Raw genomic sequence first — 15809 nt, 5'->3', positions numbered from 1 at the left:
ATTGGTCTTTTTCTTTGGGCTGCTGGACTCTCATTTAGCCGATTCGCTGCGTTTTCCATCACGACCGTTCGTTCTTTTGATACCGACACTTCAACACGCCATTCGACGTCCATGTTGGGGATATCAAACGCCAATTAAAAGGCATTCTACATACGGGGACGTGCCCTGTAGCCTTCCATCATGTCCTTTCCCGTCGCGCTACAGTCGGCCATCTTCTATCTGCTTGCCTGCACACCATGCGCCGAGGTACGGCATCGTCACAAGGCCAAGGGCCAGGCCAAGAAGGAGAGGGTAGAAAAGGCAAAACTAGAGACGCAGCAGCCTGGCTTATATCGACATCCCTCACCGTTCAACACCAATCCCTACTGGCAAGAAGAAATTCGCATGGGGCCTAGCTTACCAAAGAAATCGGCGAGCAAAAACTCAAGCCAACGGGGCCTGATGAGCGCGGGAGGAGAGACAACGGGAGAGATCAGTGCACTGAGCCTGTCAGGGCGAACAAACACTGGCGATAGCCACACCAATTTCGGAGACAGCACGTTGGTGGTATCACAAGATGGCATTTTATCAGATGACTGGAATTCGCGGCACGGATACCAGCGCGAGGACGAGGAGCTATGGGGAGCAGATTGGACTGGCCACAAATTAAAAGACGCCTTTTCCAAAGCGAGGGATTCAGCTGGAAAGCTAATTGAGTCAACACTGGGCATGGATAAAGAAGTAACAGAGGAGGAACGTCGTCAATTTTATGCGGCCCCACGAAACCCACCTGTCAACGACCTTCACCCACCCGTCGTCAGCAGCAAACTGCCTCACAGGGAGGCTCACAAATGGATGCTGCAGCCACCTCCGTCCGCCAAGGTTATGGAAGGCAAGGTGCCTGTCAGCAGAGCCATGAGCGCTAGTAGTAGAACAAGCGCGAGGACAGCTGCAAGTGGGAGGACAGCTGCTAGTGGAGAGGAAAGGCTAGCTCGCCAATTGCAGGAAAAGCTGGTCAGAGAGAGGATGATGAAGGAATTACCGACTGAATCTGAGCTAATCGACTCACTCTTCGTTTCCCGAACTCGGAGCACCCGATCTGACTTGACACGGACACGTAGCTTGTCATTTGACGGAGGCTCCGACGAGGCATTGGATAACCGACGACGGAATAACCGCTTGAGAGCATTGGCTGTTCCTCCCGGATACGAAGAATCAGAGGATGAGTACGAGGATATATTCACACCTCGCATCACCAAGAGCACCAGCAACTCCAGTCAGCCTGGACACGCTGCGCAACGACCGAAGCTGGAAACTATAACCAGCAGTGAAGGCAGCACCCGTTCACGGTCCAAGAGGTCAAGACGGCACAGGTCCACGAGGAAGAAGAATCTACCTGGAACGGGATCGCCTGTTGGAGATGACTCCGACTAAAGACGCCATATGACAGCATTCTTGTCTTAAAACACCGACATGCGACTGTACTGCATAAACGGCGCAATGATCTGCTTTGCTTTTGTTTTGTTCTTTTGCTTTGTCTGTCTTTTTAAGTTTTCCTTTTTATCCATCTTTTCTCTTTCCACATACATATTCTTTTTGCTTCAATTTCAAGCATAGCACACATGCGGGCGCTAGGAGAGGGAGAGGAAGAGAGGCATCCTTTTGGGTAGTGTTTTATGCTTTTTGGTTTTTGGGTCTGCCCTTGTTTTTTTCTCTCTGGTGCACGTTTAAAAGGCATGGCGTATTTTGGCTGTGGGCTTTTGGTTGTTGTTGGCTTGTTTTTTGGTGTATTTGTAGTAGCAAAGAACAGGCGGGATTCATAGCCTACTAGAAGTGCAGTGCTAGCTTTTGCACAAGAAGATTGGATTATTTTCCACGCATATTGAACGATTCTGTTTTCCACGCATATTGAACGATTCTGTTCCGCGATGTCGGCTGTGAAGCTGTGATTACTTTGCCCAAGAGGGGGGATATCTCTGGGGCATCTACTCAGCCCAATATAGATTTCCAAAACGCCTACCATGCAGCCTGATTTTGACCCTTTTCCTTACTTTCCATTTTATTTCCATAGTTTGTGCTTATAGATGTAGACCATCCTCCTCAGTATCATCTTGGCCTTCTCCTCCTTGCGTCGTGGATTGCGCAGCATTATCGCTGGCTGGCCTAGTTTGCCCTGTCGGTTGGCTATTAAACCGTACTTGGCCGTTTGATATTGTGCCGGTCTGGAATGTGCCGTCCGTCCAAGCCGAATGCCTCGTCTCGCCGGCCTGGCTAGTAGCAAGCTCTCCATTAACAAGTCCGTTTATAGCAGCCTCTTCAATCCCCTCGACGCCAGCATCAGTGTTTGCTGCCGCTCCCGCCACAGCCACCTCATCTTGGCTCTGAAACTCGGTCCAGCTGATGCCTCGGTCTTCTACTTCCATGCGCACAATAGCCAGGCGCTCTGCCATGCGGTCGATGACAACCTCATTTTCCTTGATGGCGTCGATGCAGTCCTGGTCTGGCTCTGCGCTGGAAGTGGATTCGCCGCCGAGAGCGACGGATGTGCCATCTGCGAAGGGCTTGAGCTGGTCGTTGGAGTATTGGAGGTGGGCGATGGAGTTGCGGATTTCGAGGACTTTTAGGTGAAGCATGCCGATGGAGAGATCTTTGATTGCGGAGGCGAAGCGGGCTGGCGATATGGCGGTTGTGTCGGCAGACATGGTGATGGGAGAAGGCTGTTCTTGAGGTAGAATTTCTGCTGCTGTTGTATATGAATGATGATATTCGAGAGTTGGTTTGATTAGACGGAGGTTTGCGACAAAATGTTGGAAGAATGTAAGCTGAGGGAGCTCTATGTGCAGAGCAGAGTTGAAGTTATCATGGAGGGGCTGCTGCTCATGCACGTTATAGTGGGGTTGAACCGTATGGCGTACCCCTGCCAGCCTAAATCTGTGAGTGGCGCAACGCCCGCAATCTTCTTCGGTAGAAGAAATTCTTAGTTTGGAGGGCGGGCAGCAACAACTCCAATATCTCTTTGTCTCTCAAAACCCGCCAATTCGGGGCCACGACACACAGGCTGGGGCCATCGTAGGCCTTTTCGGCACCTCCGGCGCGCAGTTGGCGCATTGAATAAAAGAACAGAAGGTTCGAATCGAGAGAAATAAAGACAACACACCCGCAGCATGAATGGGCTCGGCTGCTCGAACGCTTCTTGGTCGCTGTTGAGGGCTGCGGCTCGGGGCATTTCAAGACAGGCTGGGACCTGCGCGACCTCGACCTCGATAGCGAAGAATGGCGCGGCTACTACGGCGTCGCGATGGATGTCGTGCTGCGCATTACAGAATTCCGGGAGAGGGGTGTTGAGGCGGAACGAATGGGCGGGATTGAAGGCTTGCAGGAAGCTTGATGGTGGTCGCCGGACATTCTTTGGGCCAAAGATTATTCGGGACTATGAAGAGCTGCCTAAGAGCTACAGAGACCAAGCTGGGCTTGCCTTTAGCGGAAGGGACTTGTCAGAGGCGGAGGTCGACAAGATATTCGGTAGGCGTATCGGCGGTAAAAGGGCGAATCACCTGCTTCGAATCTTACACGGCAGAAGAGTATCGGGAACGCTGGAAGACCCTGCCTTTGCGATACATACGGCGCAGTTTACGGAGGAGGAGATTGCCAGGGCCTTGGCCTACCTGCGGAAAACGGTGCCCGTGGAAGAAATTAGGAATGCGGGCTTGAGAGCGGAGGACGAGCTGGAACAGATGGAGCAGGAAATGGAGCGGGCAGCTGAAAAGAAGGCAAAGGCTAACAAGGGAGAAGCCAAGGAAGAGGAGGAAGACGAAGCCGAGGTCTACACACCTGATCCTATCTACGGCCGAAGTAAGATTGACGAGTTGCGAGCTCGGACTAAGGCCAGAGAAAAGGCAAGGGAAAAGGCTCTCGAGGAAGAGCGCAAGGCTAAAGAGGCTGTCGAAGGCGTTTCAGGTCCATTGGCGAAGCGGGATAACCATGTCCCAGAGATTACGAATCCTAAAGTTGCGGAATACTACAAGGCTGCGCAGTCTGAGATGGACGCGCCGCCGGAGCTGAAACCCTGGGAGCGAATTCTGCCTTCTGCGACTGTTGTAGCCCTGGTACTCGGATTCTTCGCTGCGGTGGCCATGGTCTATGAAGAGCCGGCGCCGCGCTACAGGCTGTTCCAGGAGGTATCGACTGCGCACGCAACGGTGGGAGCTTTGATTGGTATCAATGTCCTGGTATACTTGGGCTGGAGGGTACCGCCGCTCTGGCGTCTCTTCAACAAGTACATGATCTTTGTCGTGGCGACGGTTCGGCCCGTCACGCTCTTCACCGCGGCGTTTTCGCACACCAAATTCAGCCACTTACTGGTCAACATGGTGCCCCTGTGGTTTGTCGGAACATGTCTCCACGACGAGATTGGCCGCGCGGATTTCCTCGCGCTGTATCTCGGCTGCGGCTCTGTAGGCTTCCTGGGCAGTCTGATTACGTATACGCTCAGGGGCTGGCTGACGGTCACGTCGCTGGGCGCATCGGGAGCGACGCTGGGACTGTGCTCGGCGTACTTTTGGGAGCATCGCACGGACGGCTTCAAGATCTTTGGGCTGCCGCAAGACGGCGTCCATGGGATTGTGTTTCTGGCGCTGATCACGGCGGTGCAGTTGGCTGGTTTGGGGAAGACGGTGAAGCTGAAGGTGGATATTGCGTCGCACATTGCGGGGATTGTGGCTGGTATCTTGGGTATTGAGCTGTTGAATAGGACGGAGAGGAGGAAGACGCCTGCGGAGGGGGATAAGACGGTGATTGATATCTTGTCTGGAGAGACGAAGACGAAGACGCATGGGGTGGCTGATGGGAAGGAATAGATGCATGGGATTTGATGCTATATAGAACTGTACTTATGTAACAACACTACTTATCTTATGACATGATGTGAGGATTTATGGATAGAGAGCATATGGGAGCTATTGAGAGTGATAATCAATCGTGAGCTGTGCTGTGGTTCTGCAGTGTGAAGGATTTGGTACTCAATGAAACAGGCGAGGGCTCATGCATAAGGCTGTAGATGCACTAAACCCTATGGCTTTTGGGCTATATACCTAGATGCCATATGAATGGCGTATAAATAATTCATATCTGCCAATGACGATGATGCTACATCTTGAAAATGAGAACACACAAAGGAATTCCAAAATTAGGATTATTAGAACACCACCTTTGCATTGCAGACCTTGATATTCACTTGTCTTGTCCCTCGTCTCTTTGGGGTCACCGCTGCAGCCCGTCGTCATTGCTGCAGCAAAAGATGGAGAGGGTGCCCCACTGAAGACAGCCACCCTAGCTGCCCGTTAGCGCGGCTGCAGTTTCCGGGCAACGACAGCGTCATAACAGACCACCTTGGCAGGAACAGGCCGTGGGGCCCCACTCTTGCGGAAAGAAGAGAGTGTGATGTGATGAGCTGGCAGGAGCTTTGCCTTACAGTACTTTGAGGCCGCAAGGCGCGGTGACTTGCGCCAACGCAAAATGACGATGTCTCTCTTTTCTTTCAGCGCCGTTTCTTGCTTCTTCTCTTTTCTTCGTCCTCTCCTCCCATTGTCTCCTTTCTCTGACGCAACACGTGTGCCTTCGGCAACCTCCTTTACGAGCTCCATTTATTTGCCCTCTCCTATCTTTGCGCTTGCTGCAGCCTTTCTTCAGCTGCCGATAGACCGATCAATCAAGCCCAACGGGGCTGACCCTTACTTTTAGCCCTTAAAACTCTCTCTCCGAAATTTGCGCGCCGGAGCCTTTCGCGTTTCGTGAGCGGCACAAGTGCTAAGCCTTTAGGCAAACGATAGCTCGGAACCATCCGCCACACACAGCAATACTGCGTCTTCTGCTGCGCATATGCATGCATATACCTGACACCACTCGATCCAGCTCATTCTTCATCTGCAGACGTTGCTTTTTGGCAGACCAGCGCTAGCCCAAAGGCGAGGCTGTGAAGAAACCTCGCTGCACGATACTGACCGGCATAAGCCTCAGCCCACTCTTTTCTGCCTCGCCAGAAGGGAACTCGATTGGCGCATCCAGCCCCTAACGCCTGGAACGCAACGCCCCACGTTAGCGCTAAGATTGGCGCTGCACGTTCGCGTGCCGGGTTTTAGGAAGAGATTCGCTGCAAGCTGGGGTATTGGCGGTGGCCGCGCCTTTTGGCTTTCTGGTTGCTGGGCCTTGAGTGTGCCCACACGCCCCGAGACTCCGCATCTGGAACCTGCAAAACTAAAACCTTGGGACGCAAGCTGGCTCATATTCGCTCTTTCATCCTGCATCGCTACGTTGCCTCGAGACCGGACATAGCTGGAGAAGCAACGGAAATTTAGGTTTCAGAGAGAGAATCGGAGAACTCAAAGATATCTCTTTGTTACGAAATGGTCTAGCTTAAATCGCGGCGCACTCGAATTTTCTCTCTAGGGCGACTTCGCGCGTTCTTCCCACCCCCCTTTGCTCTTCCCTTTCCTCTTTACTTTTTATACAAGGACGACTTCCAATCTAAAGAGCCATGAGTGAACCATCAAGTCCTCTCTCCTCGCCTCGCGGCTCTTCCCGCGACTCTACCCCGTCGTCGCCGTCGTCACCCCTCTCGACTCTCTCAAACACGCCCTCCTTACCAGACACCTCCGTCTCGTTGGTCGATCCTTCACGACGGTATCCCTCGCCCATGTCGACGACTGCCTCGGGAGCCCAGTCTCCTATGAGATCAACAGCCACAATTAGCCTTGGACAACCCGTCTCTGACAACGACTCTTCAAAGAGTGTAGATGACGACCAACCCCCAGCTAAAAGACGCAAGGTTTACCAGCCCAAGGAGCGCACAACAGAATATTTGAATTACCTGAACAAGGACGATAAAGATATGACAGCCGAAGAAAAAGCACAGGAGAAGAGGTTGATCACGGCGCTGCGGAAAAAGAAGAAGATTGTTGTTATTGCAGGGGCTGGCATCTCTGTATCGGCAGGAATTCCGGATTTCAGATCCTCCACAGGTCTCTTCGCGCGTGTCAAAAATCAACACAACCTGAAGGGATCGGGCAAACACCTCTTCGACGCGTCTGTCTATAGACATGACTCCTCAACGCAGTCCTTTCACAGCATGGTCCGGGAAATGAACGAAATGACCAAGAAAGCGAGCCCAACCCCATTCCACCGCCTGTTAGCATCCCTAGCCCAAGAAGGACGTTTAATGCGACTCTATTCTCAAAATATCGATTGTCTGGATGCGAATATGGAACCGCTGGCTACCGAGATCCCTCTGCCTCTCAAGGCTCCCTGGCCAGCTACCATCCAGCTTCATGGTGGACTACAGAAGATGGTCTGCAGCAAATGTGGCCATTTAGAACCGTTCGACGGGGAAGTATTTGACGGACCTGAGGCTCCGCTGTGCAAGGAGTGTGTAGTGCACGATGAACTAAGGACATCATTTGCCGGAAAGCGGAGTCATGGGATTGGGCGCATACGGCCGCGATTCGTGCTCTATAACGAGTATAATCCAGATGAAGAAGCCATTGGAAACGTATCGAGTGCAGATCTGAAAGCCCGCCCGGATTGCGTTATTGTTGTTGGAACCACCCTCAAGGTTCCAGGCACAAGGAGGCTAGTCAGAGAGATGTGTCAGGTCACAAGAGGCCGAAGAGATGGACTCACGATTTGGATCAATACCGATGCAGAGCCCAAGGATGCGTTATTCAAGGACTGTTGGGATCTTGTTGTACGCTCTCCATGCGACAAGGTAGCTCACCTCGCAGCCCTACCTCCGTGGGATTGCGACATCGGCAACGACTATCTTGTGTCTGCTGAGCAAGACGGCCAGAACCAGGAGCGTCTCAAGAATACCAAATTGGAAGTTGCGCTACCACCGATTCAAACCAATCCTAGCCTTGATCGCGAGCTGGATGCTATCCCCACGCCGCAACCCAGCCCTAAGCTTGCGGCCAAGAGGCAGTTGAAGATTGTACTCGGCAGGGAGCCTCCTGAAAACGCTAAACAAACTAGGGCAGCAGCGAAGCCGCGTCCTCGAAAGACGAAGCAGCCCGCTAAGCCCAAGGCTCCTCCAAAGAATGCCGTTACTGAGACGTTTAAATCCGTCAAAAATGTCGCTAGAGGCAAGACGACGGCGAAGAAGCTTGATGATCCCATTGATCTATCTTCTCGGCCGCTTCTCCTGCCGCCTCTGAAGTCCGAACCCCTAAAGGCAGAATTCGACTTCTCTTACGATACTCCTCAGAGCGATTTGAGCTCTTTACCTCCTTCCACCCCTCTTGCACCTCCCAAAAAGCAAGAGACGATATCTCCCAAGTCTATACCCCGCAACATGGAAAATTTAATCGATTATTGAGTGAAACGATACAGAGTCGACTAGAATATGTATAAAATGGCATTGATATGACGGCGTTTTTTTTTTTTTTTTTTTTTTTTTGTTTCAACGGGACGAAGGAACTTTCGGCAGGTACATAGCCGGTCATTCGTGGGATTCGGTATATATATATACCACAGGGGCGATGGATTCTGGCTAGGTTGGGAGCCCGGAGTATAAAAGCATGGCGACTTATGCCTACGATTATAAAGTATTTACTACCCGAAGTAGAGGAAATGGGAATGGAATATACTTGTGGGTTTGAGGGGTCTAATAGGCGGGATAGCCTTGATAGAAGTCATAGCGAAAACGTAATATTAGTACAATGCTTTAAACTTAACAATGGCTATTGCGTCTGTAAAAGTGACAAGATCAACCATATTAGTCCCTCCACTTCATACTTTGTATGGACTCCAAAATAACCCGTCTCCATTCCATTTCTCCTGCAGTCGATCCAGCTCTGCGAGCTTCTCTTCAGAGAGAAGGTCCCGTCGCCCAGGGAGGAACTTCATTATACCAGGGAAGACCCTTCGCGGTAGACCAGCCTCCTCGTCATCTTTCTGTAGAACTGCCACGGCTTCGTCATACAAGGCCGCCAAAGCATCTCTTGTGGCAGGTTCTGTAGACCACATTACCCCGATGGTACAAAACCCCCTGTCTCTGGCTTCGACGAATCTTGCTTTACCTTCTGGGGTAGCGCCAATCTCCGCCATCTTGGAAGGATTAAAGCTATGGAACATGAGCGCAGAGCGAACAGCGTCTGGGTATTTGTCCGTCACGGCGAGATATTTCCCGTAAGCGTCTTTGAGGGCTTGAGGGGAGAGGCGGGCGAACCGGTTGGAAGACATGGATTTGAAGCCGCCGTGGACGTTCATTGGGTCGAAAGCATTGTTGGCGTTGGCGAAGGGGACCTGCATTGTGTCTGCCTTGACGGCTTTTTCGACAAGAGATGGGTTGAAGAGGATTTTCCCCACGGAGGAGGCTTCGGCTTCACTGGCAGGGCCGTAGTATGTGCTTGTAAGGAGAACGATGGGTTTTCCGGCGAATGGAGTTCCTGGAGGACCACGAGAAAAGCCAAAGATGACGTTCATGGGATCTGGAGGAGGGGAAGCGGCGAGAAAGGCGTCAATGGCGGCATCGATGACTGTGGGAGGGAAGATCAAGGTACGGCTCCAGATGCTGGGAGAGGGATCGTCCTTGCTGGCTGGCGAGAGGTTCAAGCTGCTCAGGGGGTATGCCTTCATGGTAGCTGAAACGACGACGCAGAGGCCGTGGCCAGTGCCGCAGAGGGCGTTGAAGAGCGCGAGTTCTTCACCTTTGGAGGAGGAGCTGATATCGAGGATGTCTCCTGAGGCGGTGACTACGCGGAAGCTCACGACGTTGTCGGCCATCCAGCCGATGAGGCCGTTTTGCGAGCAGTTGCCGCCGCCGAGGAGACACCCGACGACGCCGACGGCGTTGGAGTTGGCCATGGCGGTGAAGTAGCCTTCTTGCGCGAGATATCGCATGACGTCTCCTGTGAGGGCGCCTCCTCCGATGTGGACGTGGGAGGCTTGCTTGTCTAGCTGGATGGACTTGAGATTGGCGAGGTCCAGGTAGAGCGTGTTTGAGGTGATTGGGACGGCGGCATTGTGGCGTCCTCCGGCGGGGATGATTGTGAGGTTGTTGAGGTGGGCGAATTTGATGGCCGAGACGATGTCTTGTTCGGTGTTGGGAGTGATGATGATGGCTGGGGGGGAGTTGATGAGGGTGTCTGACCAGCGGGAGAGGGTTTTGGTGGCGGGGAGATTGGGGTCGGGGATGGAGAAGGGGGAGGTTAGGAGGGAGGTGGATTTGAACGAGTCTGCCATGGTTTGATGTGTTTGGTGTTCTTGATTAATAGAGGGTTGTGAAGATGAGGTTGGAGGAGTATGTGTTTGGAGTGACGGTGGGACCCTTTAATAGCATTCACGATGGGTGGCTGGATTAAAGTTATGCTGTTTAGATAATACTGCTAAGCTTGTTTGTCCAATTAAATAATAAGAGAGAACTTGATTGATGACAGTTTGTATGTATAATTTGGCGTCTGACAGCAGAGGTATTTGCTCAGGATTGCACGTTAGCAGACGTGTAGCTCGCTTGAGAATAAGCACTTGGACTTTTCGGACATCAGCAGACGGGTATCATATCCCAATCCCGATTGGCACTGCCGTATAACAGTATAACACCACTTGATAGCGGGGTAAGAGAATTTTAATTGCTCTTTGGCTGCGAGCTATAGGATTGTCGGATCCATCGAATCGTATGTTGAAGGCGAAGACTCTCGGTGTAAGAGACGCATGAACGGGTCCTGTACGAAAAAGGGCGGCAGAGTGATTAGCTACATGCACATGGACGCAAGATACATTAGTGCTTCTTCGTGAATAACATTGTTATTATCCCATTTCTTTTTTAAATTAGTTGTTCAGCAGTAGTAAATGTCCTTTTTGAGCATCGGGAAAGAGAATTGAATCATAATTGTCTGTCTTTCCCTCTTCTCCAGCGTTACTTTTTGGATTGTTATTGTGCTGCTGACCAATTTTTGGATCTGACAACTCACTGCTGACTGCTTTTATCTTTAGGAATCAGTCCACATTTAGCTACCGTATACACGTATATGTGTGGAACAATCTGTGCGGCTGCGAGATACATACAATGAATATGATTGGGCTATTAGTGCAGTGGCAATCTTAAGCCCACTACTTGGTGCTGTTCTTGTCGTTCATGTCATTTACATCGTCGATAGTAAAATCAAGAAAAAGAGACGCACAAACCAAAAGCTTCCCAGAGATATTTACACTTTTCCCAATTCTTCAAATTCACGCATCTCATTCTTTGTGGCTTATTTCCTCTGTTCTCAGGATTCCAGCCATTCATCGATCATTGATCTAGGTTTTCATACTCTTCTCGTAACTTAAAGTCACCCGGGGAGACAAGTCGCCTGCCCAGAGGCGTCATGTCCAGCAGCGTCAGTGTGGGCTGGACCTTTTCCCCTCCCCTCATAAAGGTCGAATACGTGTGATACACATTGCCGTCCTTCTTCAGAAAGACGCTGAATCCGGGAACGTCGCCCTTGAACGATGGCTTGAACCTGGGATCAGACTCTTTCAACGCCTCAAAGTTGTACTCTTTGGGAGCTACTGCTTCGTCCAAGGTCGCGTGGAAGTCATAGTTGAAGTCGGAGTCACCGCTGGAATACCACGGGAATTTCCATCCGGCGAGATTCTTGTATGCCTCGATCTTGTCTATCGGAGCGCGGGAGATGGCAACGAGATTGGTGTCTTTGGATTTGAGATGGCGCACGTCGGGGAGCGACTCGCCCATGTGAGTACAACCAGAGCATCCACGATCATCCTTGGGGTCGAACATGAAGTGGTAGACAATGAGTTGCTCTTGGTCATCAAAGAGATCGCTGAGAGAAACTACCTTGTCGCCGGGACCATGAAAGACATACTCTTTGTCTATCTTGACCATGGGCAGCTCACGGCGCTCGGCGGCGAGTACGTCGCCTTGGTGCGTGTATGCCTTTTCTTTTTCGAGAAGAGCTTTGCGAGCGGCAAGCCACTCTTCACGGCTACCAACCTTTTATGGGAAGCAAATATTAGTACGAGTAACATGCAGCAGACTCGGAAGCTAACATGTAACTGCTTACTTTGCCTGGCATACTGTTCAATGGCGATGACGAGCTTTTATTTGTTCCTTATTTTGAAGAATGTGGGTGAGTAAACACTCGAGATCAATTGAACTGAGCTAAGTGAGATTATCGTAGCTGAGATCGAAGTCGCAATTAATGTATTCTCAGACGTCTTTAAGCTTCCTCAATTGGCCATGTTATATACACCAGAAATTCGCCTCTATCTCAAAATGTTCACTAATCTGGACATTTCGCGTATATCTGGAATTGTCATTTTGCCTTTGCGACTTGGCATCAGATCGACGCATGTGGCGTCCGGGGCAGGCAGACAGACCACCCAGTTCAGCCTGGTGATGTGCAAATACAGGAATAGCTTCAGGCTCCAGAGGAGGGGTTTCAAAAGACTGAGCGGTGGCTTTATCTCTGGCGATTAAAAAGGCGTTGCGCGAAGACAATGATTGGATGACAGGAGTTTCAGCTTTGAAGTTGTTCTATAAGGGCATGTCTCAACGCAGCTCATAAACGCAGTCCATGTAGAATCGTGATGTCCGATATAGCATGTGAAAAAATTGATATGCGTGTGTCTATTGAAAAGGAACTTGTTTGTTCAAACTTTGTCGCAGCGTTATTGAAGTGATATCGGCCGAGTACATGTTCGAGTGTAATTGTACTTTCTTCAATTTGACTACATATTATGGGCTTTTAGCATACACACTATGAGGCGCTGTCAACTTGTTTTGCTTCTAAGAGTACAGAGTGCTTTTAGTTGAGCGCTACCTTTTGCTAGCTATTGCGGATTTCTTCGGTCTGGACAAGGTATACCGAATACCTACAACTCGGAGCGACGTTGGCATTTTCTTCTCAAATACATCAATCGGGTTGACGAAGCACCGCCATTGGTGCATTCAATTTTCGGATATCTGTATCGGATCGGAGCTGCGCCGGTTCGTGAATGCGTGTGGGGTCCGTTAACTCGAAACCCCAACTTACGCCCTGAGATTGCGCTATGTAAGTCCCGGCTTGTTAGCGAAGGATTCATGATTCACGCTGTTAAATGTAACGACGTCAACACCGCGAGCCGAGACTAAACAAAGGGGGCCTAGTAAAATGCTGGAACAGGAAGTTGAAGCCGAGTTCAATCCGAAGTGTAAATAATATGCCTACACGATATTGACAGAGTACATAGCAGACCAAGCTTCTCTTCAATCCTCTGTCGAGGGCACATATCCAGTGCTTGTCTGATGAACGATATGTTCCTTGTTTTTCCCTTATCATAACAGGACTCGAGAGTGGTTTCAAACGACAGTGTATACGAGAAATACAAACCTAAATTTCGCTATAATCCCCATCGACGCTCTTTTAGGTATGCAGGTGAAAGACGTCCCGAGTCGAAACTAGAAAGCAAGTTGATCAAGTTTCATAAGATTAGACGTAGGACACTACTCACTATGCGTTAATTTACATATCCTTAGAAAGAAAGACTAGATAAGGTATTACAGAAGTAAGAGAGAATAACGTTACAGAATTGCGGAGATCACCATGTTTCGGCTCGACATCTTCTCTTCGGCTTCGCATCGCAATCCGAGCTCCGTAACCGTAGACCCCGCAAAGAGAAGTATTGTTTGAAAGGTATATATATAGATGCCGCTGGTGGCATGTTATTTTCTTCCTGATACGCATCACAACACTTTGTTCCGCTCCATCACCTTCCGTTTACCATTGTTATAATGCTTTCTACTAGAGGAACCGCTTGGTCTAAAGTAGGCTTCCTCCACGGAAAGCAGAATGCCTATCATCCTATACGAAATCCCAATGGCGTCGTCGCATTCAATAATGCCGAAAATGTAGCTCTGTTCTCTTACTCTAGACTTGGACGAGAAGCTCATCAGATAATAGGGCTTCCTTCATGCTGATCTAGCGAACTTTTTCAACAAACACGTAAGACTCATTGCTATATTTTAGATATATTGCTACTAAAATACGTATAGAATCATTTCGAAGACAATTGCTGCGCATACGGAGAGGGTTACACTGGCACGCTCCGGCTACGAACCGCCATGTCGAATCACTTGAACTTGCACTTTCAGCCTGTGTGGCCAATAGATCCAGAGGACATCACCTTCACTGCCGGAGTGACTGATCTCAACGAGGTGTGCGCCTTGGTCACCTGCAATCCGGAGACGGATGCCATCATGCTGGGAGGACCAGTCTATGGGACCTTTTCCAAAGACTTGGCAATGAGAACTGGGTCCGTATAGTTGTCCCTCCATTTCAGTTTGCTCCAATTAATCATTGAGTCGTTTAGAATAAAGCTAGAGTGGGTGCCAGTGGGCACAGATCAATTCACACCAGACTGCGTAGCCGCGTTCGATGCTGGGTTCGAAGATGCCAAAGCCCGAGGGGTAAACGTTCGTGCGTTGATCATATGCAATCCGCATAATCCTCTAGGTAAGTACATGTAGTATCTACTCTCAAAGCTGAGTTGTTACATGGAAGACTCAAACAAAGTTCAACCAGGACGCTGTTATCCTCCAGAAACATTAAGGGCGTTGCTACAGTTTTGCGCCGCCAAAGGAATCCATCTCATCAGCGATGAGATTTACGCGCTCACGACTTATCCTCGAGACGATCAGCCATCCGAGAAATTTACTTCTATACGCGCCATAGACTACTCTGATATCATTGATCCGACCCAGGTCCATGTGCTCTATGGCATGTCAAAAGTAAGCACTTGTCACAGCTCTTGTTGAGTATGCTAATTGATGCCCTCGTAGGATTATGGAGCAGCTGGTCTGCGCTTGGGCTGCCTTGTATCACAGAATCGTGAATTCTGTAATGCCGTTAGAGCCATATGGTTAGCTTCCATTGTTTCCATCTAAATGTGTCGCGGCTGTTTGCTTACACCGCCAACCTTAGCCGCTTCTCCTCTCCTTCTCAGTTCTCCATGGACCTCGCCGCCAAGTTCCTCGAGGACCAAACTTTCGTCAAACAGCTATTGGACAAATCTCATCGCGTGTTATCCAGAATTCGATTGTTGACTGAGAAGCTGCTTGATGAAGCTGGACTCAAGTATGAAAAAAAGGGGTACGTCTTTCATCCGGATAAGCATCCATCATTACTAGCAGATGCGATCGCGCTGACAGGCATAGAAATGCTGGGCTTTTTATGTGGATAGACTTGTCCCCTCAACTCCCTCTCCGCGAAACAAACGGAGACGGCTGGGCTGCAGAAAAGCTACTGTCGGAACGATTCCTCAGAGCAGGTGTCAAAGTAGATCCAGGAGCAGAGTATCAATCTCCAGAGCCCGGGAGATTTCGTCTCATGTTTTGCGTCGAAGAAGACACATTGAGAGAAGGCGTCAGAAGGTAGGCACCTTTATTGGTATCTAGCTGTGTACAAGAATGCTGATCACTTGTAGGATTGTCGCGGCCCTAAAGGCTGAATAATTCATTTAGGACAAGGTTATTCAGCATCCCTAATTTTGTTATACAGCATTCCGGCATTCCAGCTACTGCTGTTACTGGTGCGATTACGTTCAAATGTATTTGGCAGTTGCATATGTATCCAGATGCGTGGACTGGCTTCCTTGTTGAGCGACAGCTAGGGTGCTGAATAGTGAAATTGAGGTGCTCGATAACATTTCCTTCTGTTAAGAATAAACAGTATAAAATGATTGTCATTGATGTTTTGTGGTATTTCACGATGCCAGGCTGACTTGTGATCCGTTGGGCATATTTAGTTAGAGCCTGAATGTACATCCAAGTGTTATGATTGGTCACTCTGCATGGCTGCCCT

The 15809-nt window shown here is 50.0% G+C and overlaps 7 protein-coding genes across 7 annotated transcripts; 4 read left to right on the top strand and 3 right to left on the bottom strand.

The window, feature by feature from the left end:
* Positions 1-180: 180 nt before the first annotated feature.
* Positions 181-1413, top strand: TGAM01_v203190 (hypothetical protein; the record flags this gene model as incomplete). The annotated part of the gene is made up of 1 exon (XM_018804054.1): positions 181-1413. One exon carries the CDS (start codon positions 181-183, stop codon positions 1411-1413), a length of 1233 nt encoding a protein of 410 aa, XP_018662792.1.
* A 644-nt stretch (positions 1414-2057) lies between these two features.
* On the bottom strand, positions 2058-2681 carry TGAM01_v203189 (hypothetical protein; the record flags this gene model as incomplete). The annotated part of the gene is made up of 1 exon (XM_018804055.1): positions 2058-2681. The coding sequence occupies one exon, from the start codon at positions 2679-2681 to the stop codon at positions 2058-2060; it is 624 nt and encodes a 207-aa protein (XP_018662793.1).
* A 462-nt stretch (positions 2682-3143) lies between these two features.
* TGAM01_v203188 (rhomboid-like protein) lies at positions 3144-4835 on the top strand (the record flags this gene model as incomplete). The annotated part of the gene is made up of 1 exon (XM_018804056.1): positions 3144-4835. The coding sequence occupies one exon, from the start codon at positions 3144-3146 to the stop codon at positions 4833-4835; it is 1692 nt and encodes a 563-aa protein (XP_018662794.1).
* A 1676-nt stretch (positions 4836-6511) lies between these two features.
* Positions 6512-8344, top strand: TGAM01_v203187 (hypothetical protein; the record flags this gene model as incomplete). Its single annotated transcript, XM_018804057.1, has 1 exon — positions 6512-8344. The coding sequence occupies one exon, from the start codon at positions 6512-6514 to the stop codon at positions 8342-8344; it is 1833 nt and encodes a 610-aa protein (XP_018662795.1).
* Positions 8345-8757: 413 nt separating this feature from the next.
* TGAM01_v203186 (hypothetical protein) lies at positions 8758-10212 on the bottom strand (the record flags this gene model as incomplete). The annotated part of the gene is made up of 1 exon (XM_018804058.1): positions 8758-10212. The coding sequence occupies one exon, from the start codon at positions 10210-10212 to the stop codon at positions 8758-8760; it is 1455 nt and encodes a 484-aa protein (XP_018662796.1).
* Positions 10213-11260: 1048 nt separating this feature from the next.
* Positions 11261-12044, bottom strand: TGAM01_v203185 (hypothetical protein; the record flags this gene model as incomplete). The annotated part of the gene is made up of 2 exons (XM_018804059.1): positions 11261-11962; positions 12033-12044. 2 exons carry the CDS (start codon positions 12042-12044, stop codon positions 11261-11263), a joined length of 714 nt encoding a protein of 237 aa, XP_018662797.1.
* Positions 12045-13741: 1697 nt separating this feature from the next.
* TGAM01_v203184 (1-aminocyclopropane-1-carboxylate synthase CMW33) lies at positions 13742-15460 on the top strand (the record flags this gene model as incomplete). Its single annotated transcript, XM_024549153.1, has 9 exons — positions 13742-13858; positions 13911-13952; positions 14003-14262; positions 14320-14462; positions 14550-14737; positions 14789-14868; positions 14931-15098; positions 15164-15379; positions 15433-15460. The coding sequence occupies 9 exons, from the start codon at positions 13742-13744 to the stop codon at positions 15458-15460; spliced, it is 1242 nt and encodes a 413-aa protein (XP_024406131.1).
* Positions 15461-15809: the final 349 nt, after the last annotated feature.

The sequence above is a fragment of the Trichoderma gamsii genome (assembly GCF_001481775.2).
Source record: "Trichoderma gamsii strain T6085 chromosome Unknown Scaffold_8.2, whole genome shotgun sequence".
In the NCBI taxonomy this organism is placed as follows: domain Eukaryota; kingdom Fungi; phylum Ascomycota; class Sordariomycetes; order Hypocreales; family Hypocreaceae; genus Trichoderma; species Trichoderma gamsii.
This window is presented reverse-complemented; position numbering and strand designations above follow the sequence as displayed.